Source organism: Dicentrarchus labrax, unplaced genomic scaffold (genome assembly GCF_905237075.1).
Source record: "Dicentrarchus labrax unplaced genomic scaffold, dlabrax2021, whole genome shotgun sequence".
NCBI classification, from domain to species: domain Eukaryota; kingdom Metazoa; phylum Chordata; class Actinopteri; family Moronidae; genus Dicentrarchus; species Dicentrarchus labrax.
In genome coordinates, this window is record NW_026136713.1 from 3,879,152 (window position 1) to 3,892,654 (window position 13,503).

The 13,503-nt window shown below is 40.7% G+C and overlaps 1 protein-coding gene across 1 annotated transcript; it reads left to right on the top strand.

The window, feature by feature from the left end:
• Positions 1–338: 338 nt before the first annotated feature.
• On the top strand, positions 339–3,100 carry hs3st1 (heparan sulfate (glucosamine) 3-O-sulfotransferase 1). Its single transcript, XM_051420360.1, has 2 exons — positions 339–588; positions 1,387–3,100. The coding sequence occupies exon 2, from the start codon at positions 1,526–1,528 to the stop codon at positions 2,441–2,443; it is 918 nt and encodes a 305-aa protein (XP_051276320.1). The 5' UTR covers positions 339–588; positions 1,387–1,525; the 3' UTR covers positions 2,444–3,100.
• The last annotated feature ends 10,403 nt before the right edge of the window (positions 3,101–13,503 follow it).

Genomic DNA, 13,503 nt, shown 5'->3' on the forward strand with positions numbered 1-13,503 from the left:
CTTGGTAATATACTCTTTAATCAGAGCTATTGCCACAAAAGCAGTTCTGCTGTCTGACACCTAAACACACCACAGAAATGTCCAAATCTCCACTTTTTTGTTTTGTTTTGTTTCTGTCTTTCTTTGCTCTTTGGCCAAATTCATACACGCGTATGTGTGTGTGTGTGTGTGTGTGTGTGTGTGGCCATGAAGTGTCATCACCTGCCTCCTCTCATATCATCCATAGCAGCCTGTCAAATACCATAACATTACAACAACGTGAGGTCACACAGCGAGGAGGGGGAGGGGGGAGTGGTCCTGTAAGCGTGATGTAGGCGTAGGCTTCCGTACAACAGCTGACACTCAAAAAGCGGGAGGACCGTCTGGCAGAGAGACACAGCACAGAGGAGGCGCTCCGGTGAAGTTGTTCCCCGGTCGGAGGCGAGTTCTGTGGCGCACGGGAAAGACCGCGGAGACGGTGCACAGCTGGATCACACAGCTGCTGTTTTGGAAGTATCGCTGTTGCGAATTTAAAGCCCCCCCCCCGCCGCCCCTAAAAAAGCTCCACGAAATGAGATCTTTGTCAAGTGGACGATTATAGTGAAAAAGGTAAGAGATCTACGGCACTTGGAAGGATTTGTTTGTCGATGCCAGAGCGAGGCAGCGAACTACACACAGACTAAAAGTGTGTGTTAGAAATATAATAGTGGGATAAAAACATGACAATGTGTGCAAAACATGTGGTTGTTGTTTGCGCACCCATATAATCTCTAGTTTCTGTCCGTCTTGTTTTCCAGCCTTTTAATTTGCAGTATTCAGCTCACCTGCTTATTTCCTGAAGCCAGTAAATATCTCCGAGCTTATATTCAGTGTTTAGCATTTTCCTCTTGGACATGTATTTATTTATTTATTTATGTATTTAGATTTAAATGTTGTTGGCACACGTAAACGTTGTTTACAGCGTTGGCTCTCAATTTATGAAATCTTTGTGGATTATACAGTAGTAGTTGTAGAGATTCAGACCGGATCAACTCAGCTGTTTCATAGAGAATACACACCTTTTTCAAGGTAAATGCATTGTATCTATTTCCTTGTTAATATTTGTTTTAACGACATGAGACACACACTGTACTGATAACACGTGTTTTCTGTTTTAAGGGTGCATTATTTGCAGTTTGTCACCTTACAGATATTTGTGTTTGGAGTTTAAAGTTTAATCACCTCAACAGCCATACCGTATGTCATTCAAGTGTTGCTTTTTTGTTAAACTTTTGAGTGATACGTTTGATCTGATTAAGCATGTTGGCGTGTGGGCTGGATTGTGGACTAGCAGGTATTTTCCGGACGTGTTTTGAGCCAAATATTCACCAGGTATCCTCTAATCACAGCTGTTCTCTCCCCTTGCAGTTACTGCTGCTGGCAGAGAAGAGGCAGTTGTTTTGCTTTTCAATTGGACCATTCGTCCTCAGGCAGCTGCTCTTTCAATGTGGGATACAGTTTTGGTGCTTTCGCCAGGCTGAAATCCTCCAGGATCAGGACCTCCCTCATGGCAGCGTTGCTCCTCGGGCTGCTGCTTTTTGCAATGCAGTCTCCCCCTCTCCCCTCCAGGCCCGTGGTTGACGAGGGCCCACCTTCACCCCCCACCTCGTCGCCCACCGACAACGGGACCACGAGCCACCCAAACGGGACCCTCCAGCAACTTCCTCAAATTATAATCATTGGTGTGAGGAAGGGGGGCACGCGGGCTCTGATAGAGATGCTCAGTCTGCACAGTGCGGTGGCAGCAGCTCAGAACGAGGTGCACTTCTTTGACTGGGAGAGTCACTTTCAGAAGGGCTTGCCTTGGTATCTCAGCCAGATGCCATACGCCTTCCCCGACCAGCTGACGGTAGAGAAGACTCCGGCCTACTTCACCTCCAGCAAAGTCCCTAAACGCATCCATCAGATGAACCCTGACATCAAGCTGTTGCTCATCCTCAGAGACCCCACAGAGCGGGTGCTGTCGGACTACACCCAGGTCTTTTACAACCGCCTCCAGAAGCACAAGCGTTACCAGCCCATCGAGTCCGTGCTGGTGAAGGACGGCGAGATCAACCTGGGATACAAGGCTCTCAATCGCAGCCTGTACTATGTTCACATGCAGAACTGGCTGAAATACTTCCCACTGGAGAGAATTCACGTTGTGGACGGGGACGAGTTGATCAGGGACCCCTTCCCTGAGATGAAAAAGGTGGAAAGATTCTTAAAGCTGGAACCCCAGATAAATGCTTCCAATTTTTACTTCAATAAAACTAAAGGATTCTACTGTTTAAGAGACCACGGGCGAGAACGGTGTTTGCACGATTCAAAAGGCAGGGCACACCCTCACGTGGCACCTGCCATCCTGCAAAAACTCTACCAGTTCTTTCACGAACCCAACAAGAAGTTCTATGAGCTGGTGGGTCGAACATTCAGCTGGAAATGAACGTTTGAGTCTCAGTAGTTGCTCGGGGATAATCTCTATGAGCTGTCCTGTTTTTCTCACTAACAGCGTAGATGAAGAGACAAAGCTAATGTAAATTTAAACTAAATCTATTTTTGTACTAGTATGTTTGTTACAGGAGTGTGATGGAGCCAAATATCAGGGCAGACTACAGTTCATGACATGCTCTGTTAGTGCATGTCTTGTTTTGTTTTCTTTTCATAATCAAACATGCATTTTACTGTCTCTCACTGCTGTTTAGCTCGTCTGATCAAATCACTCATTATGACATTGATAATGACATTCAGGCTTTAGACTGTGCCAGTTAATGTGTTACATAAAGATAAGTACCACACAGTTTGAAATTGTCATACCTTCCTAATGTTTTGCTCCATATAATATGACATTATTAACATCTAACTGCATTTAGAGCTCTGGAGGACCTTTACCTGCTGCTATGATTTTCTCAGTCACTTTCAGGCACAAGCCGTACTGAATATGTGTTTGTTCTTTTTGTTACTCAAATGTTTCTTTATGTAAGAGTCAGTTATATAAATGCTCTGTGCACATCATATATTTGCCGATCATTATGGTGTACTGTAAATATTTTTTTCAGAAGGTGAAGAATTAATACCATAATAAAGATGTATTTTATTTTTAGCATGTCTGATGTTTTTGTCTTGGTTTTTCTATTTATATTCATCCGTTATGGATCCGTCTGCTGTGCAGTTTGTCTTCAGATCTTAACAAGCAGAGAAGAAGATGACTCAAGTCATAATGTCCACATAGTTAACAGGCTTGAGCTGTACCCATCTCTGTGGATTACTTGATCACACTGTTTTCTGAATACATTAACATTTATTGACAGGACGTTTTGAACATTTCAACACATGCTGTCGCGTACACATAAAACAATGGTGCAATGTTAACCGTCTCAAATTTCCTGTTTGGTTACCCTCAGTCTGCATAGGCGAAGTAGATCACAATGTGGTACCTATACACAGCTATACCTGTTGTGCTGTTGGAAAGCTGCTGTCTGACATCTTTCTGTTTAATTTACCTTAATACTTTAATTGTCAGGGTGGGTGAGTCAATTTTAATATCATAAATAAGGATAAGAGAAGGGAGAGTGGGCATGCAGGTAAACTCAGATTTGAGGACAATCCGAAGCATTAGAAATCAAAAGAAGAAGTTGTTTATGCCCAAGGGTGTGATCTTCTTACTCAGTTTTTTTAGAAAGGCAAGGGATTATTTATTCAAATCTTATTGCTACTTTGAAAACATCAGCAGCACCGTCTCAAAGACATTAAGCTCCAAAAAACCCACAGTAGCTGTTTCATATTTGAATGTGGCCTAGATTTACTCAGGGGCTTACTGGGACTCTGCAGACAGGATGTTAACCTCCTTGCCCCTTAAATGGAGACCAAAGCAATATTTCTTTCTTTCTCTCTCGCTTATTCGTTTTGCCCTCAGAGAGCAGGAATACTATTTCCTGATCTGCCTGCAGTGTACATGTGTTTTCCATAGTAATAGTGTTGAGTAAGACTATCAACGGCCATCAGCAGAACAGGTTTGGCTGCAGATGTAGTGGGAATGAGGAGTAAAGAGAGTGCGAGGCGGAGTCTGATCTCTGCTGTAAGTTTATCAGACAGCTGCTTGCGTCATTTGGCATGCGTAGCAATAACATCAGACTGGCATGTTCTGCTTTTAGTGTTTCTTTGAAGGTGTAAGGTCTACAGATGGTCCTTTAGAGGAGTCACATCTGAAGGAACTTGCAGGAATGCAGTTTTCTTTGCTTGAAGTCAAGAATACAGCAGGCAGTGTCAATGTCACCTTCCTCTGGGTCAAACAAGGACCGATGCTATTTCCAGATAAACCTGTTTATTCCGTAACCACAGATTGCAAAATCTTACTTTCATACTTATACTTAAGACAAGATGCCCAAAACTACATACTGATGTGAACCTTTAGTGGTAGAGCTGGACAGTGACGACATAGATTTTATTTATTCATGTAGGTATTTGTACTTTATTATATTTTATGTATTCCCATTTTCTGCTGGTTTATAATTCTACTTCTATATTAGATCAGTGTTTGGGGCCCCTTGCAACATTTCTACTGCCTATGAGCGGTTATCAGTTAATTTCTTTTCTAAACTTCTCACATGGTTTCATTTAAATAACTATTAGAGGCCCTAAAGGTGAAATTGTCCAACATATTACAACACATTTGTGTAGCAGAACATTCTCTGCTTTCCTCTCCAGTTAATCATCTCATGACCCGACCAGATTTCTCTTGCAACACTTCGGAGTGGACCTGACCCCTTAGGTTGGGTACCACTGGACTAAACTACTATGTATAAAGAAGATAAAATTAGCTCCACCTTGGCCAGCTACTAAAGTAAAATCCCGCTCATGCATTATTGAATCGGTATTAACAGTCCAAGTGGGGATTCAAACTGTTACCGGTTTTAAGGTACCGGTGAGAATTAAATACAAACCGAAACAGATTAATGCTTTTAAAGGCTCATCAGACGTCAAAACTGTGGTTTTTTATACTCACAGATTAAGAAGTTATCACTGCTGTAACTATGCTAAGGTAAATAGTAGAGATAAGGCTTTGACATTTTAAAATAATCCACCTGGAATGTGAAATTGAACATATTTGATTGGAACAAGTCTAACTAACAATGTCATTCAATAAAATATCATTCACAGGGGCCATTTCTTTGTAACAAGTAGGCTACTTTTACTTTTGATATTTGAAGTGTGTAAAATTTAGGAGGCTGCATTAGGAATAGAATATAATGTAAGTATTTTTTCATTAGTGTGAAATTACCTGAATATAAGAATCATTGTGTTTTTGTTACATTAGAAGGAGACGTTTTTATCTACAGAGAGAGCGGGTCCTCTTCTACAGAAGGCGCCATATTGAACCACCATGTTTCTACAGTAGCCCAGAACGGACAAACAAAACACTGGCTGTAGATCGGCTTCGCGAGCTTCGTGGATACCGTAGTTTCTCCTTCGTGCTTGGAAGACGAGCAGTATTCAGTTGGTTGTAATCTGTAACTTCAGCACTAGATGCCACAAAATCCTTCACATCATATTATTATGAAATATAATACTTCTTTACTTTTACTTGAGCATTTTGAGTGCAACATTCCTTGTAATGGAGTACTTTTACATGAATGCATTGGTACTTAGTAACTTTTTATGTTTACTTTTTAAAGTGAAAGTTCCTTGTGGCTTCTTTAAAGAACAATAGGGGAGAAGATGTAGCAAAATAATGTAAACTTTAGCTCGAGCTAGTGCAGGTACTCCTAGAAGAAGTTATCTGAATCACTTTTGTTGAGAATACTTTCAACAAGGACACATCCTGACTCTGCACTCAGTATTTCTGTCTTTTCCTAGCTGTCTCTCTCTCTGCTCTGCTTACACAGTACCCAACATCAGAGTAGCATCTATTAAGAGTTCATGAACGCCCCATTAGTCTAGTCAGCTGTGCAGCCCTCTAAAGTTTTACAGTCACAGATTTCCCTTAACATCACCTAATTAATCTCAGCCACATAATTAATTTGCCTCCTCGCCCCACATGCAGTAAGAGCGGTAAACCGGGGCTACAACCAGAATTAATGGCCTTGCCCTCCTCCCGGCACCTCCCTCCCCCTTCCCTCCACCTCAGCTGTAACACTATTTTCTGTGGAACTTTCTGGACTAAGCTGAAGCCAGCCTGCCACCCCCACTTCTCTCCCTCCAAGCCCACACTAGTTGTTCCTGAAGGGCCCTGTTTCCCTTCAAACCACAATCAGCCAATCTCTGGGTTTTTCAAAGGATGATGTGATCCGATGGAGCACAGCCCTTTCTGCAGTCACCAGGGCTGCAGCTCACTTTAATTGGAATAGATTGTTTGTCCACTCAATGTGTGAAGCCCGGCAGAAATAACACATGCACCCACTCTGCCTCTCTTCCTTTTCCATACAAACACAAAAACAAGAATGCATGCAAGCCACACACACACACACACACACACACACACACACACACACACACACAGTGTCTACTTGTCAGCCTAGCTCTGAGTCACAGAGCTAAGCATTCAAATTTCCTAAAGCTATATAGCCGGTGATATTATATAATACCTGATGTTTTACAGGTCCTTTAACAACAGTTACCACTGTTTTGAATGTATTTCCAAAATCATAAAGGACTCCTCTGACTACCTGGATGAAAAAATATTCCCTCCACTGCACGATAAAGACATTTTTTAATCTGCTTCTCAAATTGAGTCTGTCCAAACACAGCTGGTAGCTGGAAATTACAGATTGTGTTGCGCAAATATTTTTTTTTTATCACCAGTAATAAGTGTAATGTATCTTTCCCACATCTTATATTTTCGTACATACAAACCATTAATATTTTTCTTATGTTTTACAAAGAGAGCAAGCATATATGACAGGATTAGGAAATACAGTTGCAATTTGAGTAATCTGTTTTATCATGCAGCAAACTGAACAGGAACAGAAAAAAGGAAAAGGCTAGACATGCATTACGTCTTTATTTCAAATTTGTTTCGGACGCTTTATTCTAAATTGCTTTTATTGTAAACCATTTTCTGTGTGTTTTCTGTCAAGAATGACTCTTCAGCGTCTTGCTCGGTTTATTACAGGACTTCTTACCTTGCACTGTCACTCAAGGTGTTATCCACAGCTATAAAAGAGGAAACACTGAAAATAATAGACTACATGATTGCACTGCTTTTGCAGGAAGCTTTTATTCAGTGTTGACATGCACTTCAACCTGAGATAACGCTGAATTCTTGATGCAGATAACCTTGAAACCATGGTAAATGAAAAATATTGTCAGAAACGTTTACATCTTATTTGCAGCCTTGACAAGCATCTTTTATTAAACCACCAAAAAAAGGCAAAAGGGAATTGAATCATTGAATCATTGAATCATTGAATCATTTCATCAAAGTAACCAGGATTCTGGTTTCTACCACAGGCAAATCGACAATGTTTGAATGGAATGAGCAACTATGATCTTAGCAGCTTTTCACCATTAAGTGGTGTATTCATGAGAACATCTAAATGCTTTTGACTCTGAATAAAGGTGTGTCTGATAATGAGCAGTTGTCCATTAGTCATTTCAACACAAAACTGGAATGAAAGAGCCATTCAGGGTGGCACCATACATTTACTGTAGGCTTCAGGTAGCTGTACCTTTATCTGAACATCTCGCACAACCCACGATTATTGTCTCCGCATAGTGTTTGTGTTAATGCTCTATTTATTGAGCTGTGTAGCACTTACAAGGACAAGGGGTCCTTGCCTCCCTTACTCACTGCTGCTACGGCTGTCAAGCTCTCCATTCTCACACAGCACTCATAGCCTACAGGTTACAAAGGTGGCAGATCTGCCAGAGATTGATGAAAGTAAATGAAATGACAACGGCTGCAGTCATCAGCTGTAGGTAGCTAATTAAGTTAATGTTAGTTCAGTGAGTTTGTGGAAAACACTCTCTGTCTGACTTTTTAATGTTTCTAGCTGACTTGTTTTATAACAGGAATCTTGACTTAAAAAGTTTGTAGACAAGAAAAGCTTTTAATGTTGTTGAATGTAGATGCTCAAGAATGGCTGTTCGAGGACCGTTCGCTATGCCGTGTACCTGATTGTTGCCATATCTGTAGTAGCTAGCTTTCCATTCTCTCATGACACATACAGTATGCAGTTTACAATGATTATAGTAATTTTTGAAAAATGGTTTGAAAAATGATTTCAGACATGGAGAAAAAAGCAGGCTTCTTACTTCTAGGACATTTTGCTGGCTGGAAGGAAAGCTGTACTGTACCTATCTTGCTAATTAAACTAACATTAGCTCCATTGTTTGAAAGTGCTGTCTCCATCTGACTTTTTAATGTTTCAAGCTGTAATAGAGGTTAAATATTATGCATTAGAAGCATGAAAATAAAATAATTACACTGTTATATAATTTACATAACCCTGTTTGGCAGTAAAGTCAGAACAGACAAACCAAATACTGGCTCTTGATAGGGCCTTTTACATTCTTTGCACATTTCGTGGCTACTGTTTTCTCCACGCTTGGAAAGTGAGGATGAGGCAAGGGCGTTGAAATCAGCAATTACACTGCTAGATGCCACTAAAATCTACACACTGGACCTTTAATCCATTCCTAACACATCTTTTAGAGTTACACTAAAAATAAAGACACCACACTCCAAACCTCATGCTGAAGAGTTAGGGTTTTGTATTAGGGTTTTGTACTATTCCACATTTTTCCACACTCAAGGTTTTTATTAGATTTAATCCAAGATGTGTGTGGCCTCTTGTTGATGCAGGCTTTAAATTACTTACTGGAAATATCAAGTGTCCTTGTTCCATCCAGTTGCTCTTTGGAAATTCTTGAGAAGCATTTGGTTAATTAGGCTCTTGAGCATTTCCGTTGAAAAAAAACCCAAAAAACTCTGAACCCTTAAAAAGATCCTACTCCTTCTGTCAAGAGCTGTGAAGGATTTCGAGACCCTTCCCATTTCCCCTGCACAAACAGAAAGCTATTTTGGTCATAGATGACGGCATTACAGTGAATAAATTGAATCACCTAAATTAAATACCACAGCATATGACTCAAAGTTATGATTCTCTCTCAGGCGATCACACAAATCATCAATTTCCCTCCTTGCTTATTATATCTATGAGCATTTTCAATTTGCAGCTTGACATGGGAACAAATAACGTTAAGATATTAGATCAGAAAAATGTGGTTTCACCTTTGAGTGAGCTGCTTCCTCAATCCTGTTTACCCTTTTAGAGCTAATGGAACATAAATATACATGTCATTAGTAAAAGGGGTAAAGGAGGGAGGGCCTAAGCTTTACTTTATGATGTATGTGCACATATTCCTGTCATTCCTTCATCTCAGCCAGGGTCTACATGTGCTGCTGCTGTGCGAGCCAGTCATTGCTGTGCTCCGTTATCAGTCATTTTCTGGCATGTCTCCTCTGGCAGACGAATAAGCCTGCATGGCCAATGATAACTCCCACTGCTAAAAGACACCTCTGCATGGATGAAGCATGACTGGACCCTCAGATAGCCCTCACTCCCTCTCTGAGTGTGTGTGTAAACGTAATGTATTTGTGTGTGTAACATGCATGCTGGGTTCATGACACCTCTGCATGTGTGAAGCATGACTGGGCCCACAGATAGCCCTCACTTCTCCTGTGAGTGTGTATGCAAACGTAATGTATGCGTGTATAAAATGCATGCTGGATGCATGACTTGCTTTTTGTTATTTTGCATGCTTGTGTGCGCACACATGGAAATCTGCAAATGTCCATGCAAGCACATGTATGTGTGGGATTATGCGTGTGAGTGTGTGTGTGTGTGTCCTCCCATAGGGAGCAGTGAGCCATATGGATTTTGATACTGAGCAGGCTTTTCAAACTTTGGGCTACGGACCCAGCTACTCCCCAAAGATTGAAACCCTAGAATAGCTCTAAATGAGTTCAGTTACTTTTCTTTTTTCTCAAACAATCCCATTTGCGCTTGACGTCACTGCTGAGCTTATTTGGATGCTTCTGATGCTTGAGTTATATTGCAGTATGACTTTGCTTTTAAGACTACGTCGTCTCTTTTGGCCAATTAACATAATAACACTGTTAGTTCTCCAGACATGCAACAAATGTTCTCTGTGTACATACTGCATATGGTTCAAATCAAAGCTACATGACATGCAAGATCACTGAAGTATCACATTACAACATTTTTGTGAGTATTTTGTCTTGATTAAACCTAGAGCCGCTACATATTGAAACCATGTGTTGGCTTGTCCCCTGGTAGTGCAGTCATGCTGCTGAACACACTCCTGTTTCAGGTCAATGGAAAACAAAACACATATTAATGATATTCTAATTAGACTGCGGGTCCTTCTTAAGGGATGTTGACAGAGTCGGGGCAAGAGGGATGGCCAGGAATGGCACCGTTCCCCCCTGGAATCTGACTGACCACCTCTAGTGCCCCCACTACCACAGACGGTGATGCTGTAGGTAGCTTGCTTGTTAGTATCAGAGCCTCCGCATGAGATGACTGCTTACACTTCTTGTTGGAAAGTCAAATAAACTATACACAAAAGGACTACAAAGAGACCTTCAAAGACCTCAAAATGACTACAAAGAGCCACAAAACACCTAAAAAGTGACGCAAAACAAGGGAGATGACAGAAATATAGTTGAAGAAAAGTTGCTTTACAAATAAAGACTGAGTGGACTTTGATTTGACATTTGGCACATTTCTCCCTATAATCTCCTCATAACACTCCAGTAACACTTATCACAGGAACAACACTCTTCCAAGTCAGACCACACAGTTTTATATACAGTCGTCCTTTTTTCTCAAGCATTTCACAAATGCATCTCATCCCCAAATGTCTACCCAAGAAAATAGAAAACAGGTGGTAAGTGTGCTTGCTGCGTAAAGACAAAATTACATTCAATCGGTGTACCCAGGGAGGGAAAATTCCGTCTGCCTTGTGCCAAGTTCTGCAAATAAAGAGAGGAAATCAATTGGCTGTTTCATGATTGACCAAATACCTTCACCTGTGAGTCTTAAATCCAATGACCTGCACGGCAGATATATTGCCTTTTACCTGGAGAATGATAATGCAATTTTTGCACTAATTGAAACATGGCCATTTGAAATCTCTTCTCATTCTGTGTAGAAGTGTAAGTTTTTGTTGTAATTTGTTCTTTGAACAGCTGAGAAGTCGTTGCCATGAATTTGGAAAATTTCTATTTTGTTGGTTTTGTGCCCAAAGAAACTTTTTAAATTGTATTTTCTACTGTTAAGATGACAAATAAACGTGAAACTTGAGTGTGGATCCACTTACATCTTCCTGATGAGAAAGTAAAACATATTCAAGCCAATCTTCAAAGTCTTTAGCTTTTTGGAAACTTTTTTTAACAGACAAATGTTCTGTCATGACAAAGCTTTTTAGCCACACTACTACTTTGATCCAATTAAATTTTATTTGTATAGCGCCAATTCATAAATGGTAAATGGTAAATGGACCTGTACTACTACTACCTATCTAGTCTTCCGACCACTCAAAGCGCTTTTACACTACATGGCACATTCGCCCTTTCACACACATTCACTCAGTAATGGTAAAGCCCATTAACAGAAACTACCTGAGCAAGCACTTGGTGACAGCGGCAAGGAAAAACTTCCTTTTAAGAGACAGAAACCTCGGATAGACCCTGGCTCTAGGTGGGTGGCAGAGAGAGAGGGAGGGAGAGAGGGGGGGTAGAGGGGTACGGGGGATGGGTGGTAAAGAGAGAAGGACAGAGACAGAGACAAAGGTGCACAGCAACAACAGTAGCAAAAGTTATACTAGTAGAAATTACTAATGATAATAATGATGATGGTGATGATGAAGATGATGACTGAAATATCTCTACAACTATTGTACTGCCAGAGAATGAATCAAATGAAATGTCAACTACTATCATACATTACAAATACATTATACAAAAATTAAGTCAGTTTTTCTTACATCTAATTTTTCTAATCTTTGCTCACCCTTCACTTACGACCTTCCTGCTTTCACCATTGTCACACAAACTGTAATACTGCGAAACACAGTTCTTTACACTGTGATATTCACAACATGATGACCCATTCTAAAATAGGTTGTTAAGACATTTATTGCAACATCAACCCCTGGTGAATTATAACTACAACTGCAAAAAAAAAGAATTTGGACTTGCACCTTACATCTAACATTTTGGTTTTCTTATAACGAGCTTTACAGCTGCTAACATGGCTGTAGACTCTGAGGGGTGAATTCACAAAAGCATTGTGCAGCTATAACCGCTAAACCTGCAGAAACAAGCCAAGAACCTATTTAAGAAGCACCTATTTAAATGAGGTAATATGGATGCATTTTGTGCAAAATTGCCCCCCTTTCTATGCAAATTAACCTCATTGCAAAGAAGTCCAGTCCACAAACACTACACAGCACACCAAATGTTACTGGGACCGCTGCAGAAAATTGCAATGAACATTTAACAGTTGCAGTTCGAAATTGCACTCTATACTCTACACACTTCACGGGCATGTTTGCGCTGTAATATCATTAGCACAATATCTCTTGTGAATTGGACCTTGAGACGGAGCAAAATTTTTGGAATCAGCGGCCACAATCCAATCTTTGGGAATTCACCCTTCAGTCTTGATTTAAGACAAGAGTCTGTTTTTCAGTTTCATTTTCCCAGAAGACACATTGTTTTCATCTTATGTCATTTAATATGTTTCTGTAATTGGAGAATAAGCACATATTCAAATTTGAGAAGAAATGTGATCATAGGAATTTATTGATCAAACAGATGTCTGACTCATCAAACTCCTCTGCTGCTCTCAGCTTCAGGCCTGACTTCCAGATTTCTCACCACAGCAGACATGAAACACTGACATCATCTTTGTTGTGCCTGTTGTAAGTCAGGGATTTTGACCCGGCACGCTTGTCCTTATAAAGTTCAGAATCACAAATCAACCAGAGGGACTTAATCAGATATATTCAACCAATGACCTTGGAACATAAAGGCAGCACATCAACAGTCTGAATACAAAATGTTTCTCAGAGTGAGAGAGGCATATGCAGCATCTGTGCAGAATCATCTTTCACATCACAGAATCTCTCTATTTCTTACATTCCCTCTGAAGTCGGAGGAGGAATATACAACAGCAGCTGAAACCTTGGCTTGCCGTCCCTCAATCTCGCAGATCAAACGTACTTACCAACAATCCTGAGGAGCCTCGCAGTTTCTCACACATCTGTCAACGTTTTCAGGTGCTCCCCCGCCTCTCGGTTCCCAACGAGAGCAAGTTTGAGCATTAAAAGTCCCCCAGAGAGAGGTGAATGGAAAAAACAGGGAGAGAGGACATTGATCTGGTTGTGTAACACGGTGCAGTTTGCCATAGGTCAATGAAATTCCATCAGCTTTTTTCCCCTTTGGTCAATATCCATCTGAAGAGTCTCTACAGACAT

Excerpts from the sequence above, each read along its gene's own strand:
- hs3st1 (XM_051420360.1), top strand. The coding sequence starts at position 1,526 with ATGGCAGCGTTGCTCCTCGGGCTGCTGCTTTTTGCAATGCAGTCTCCC.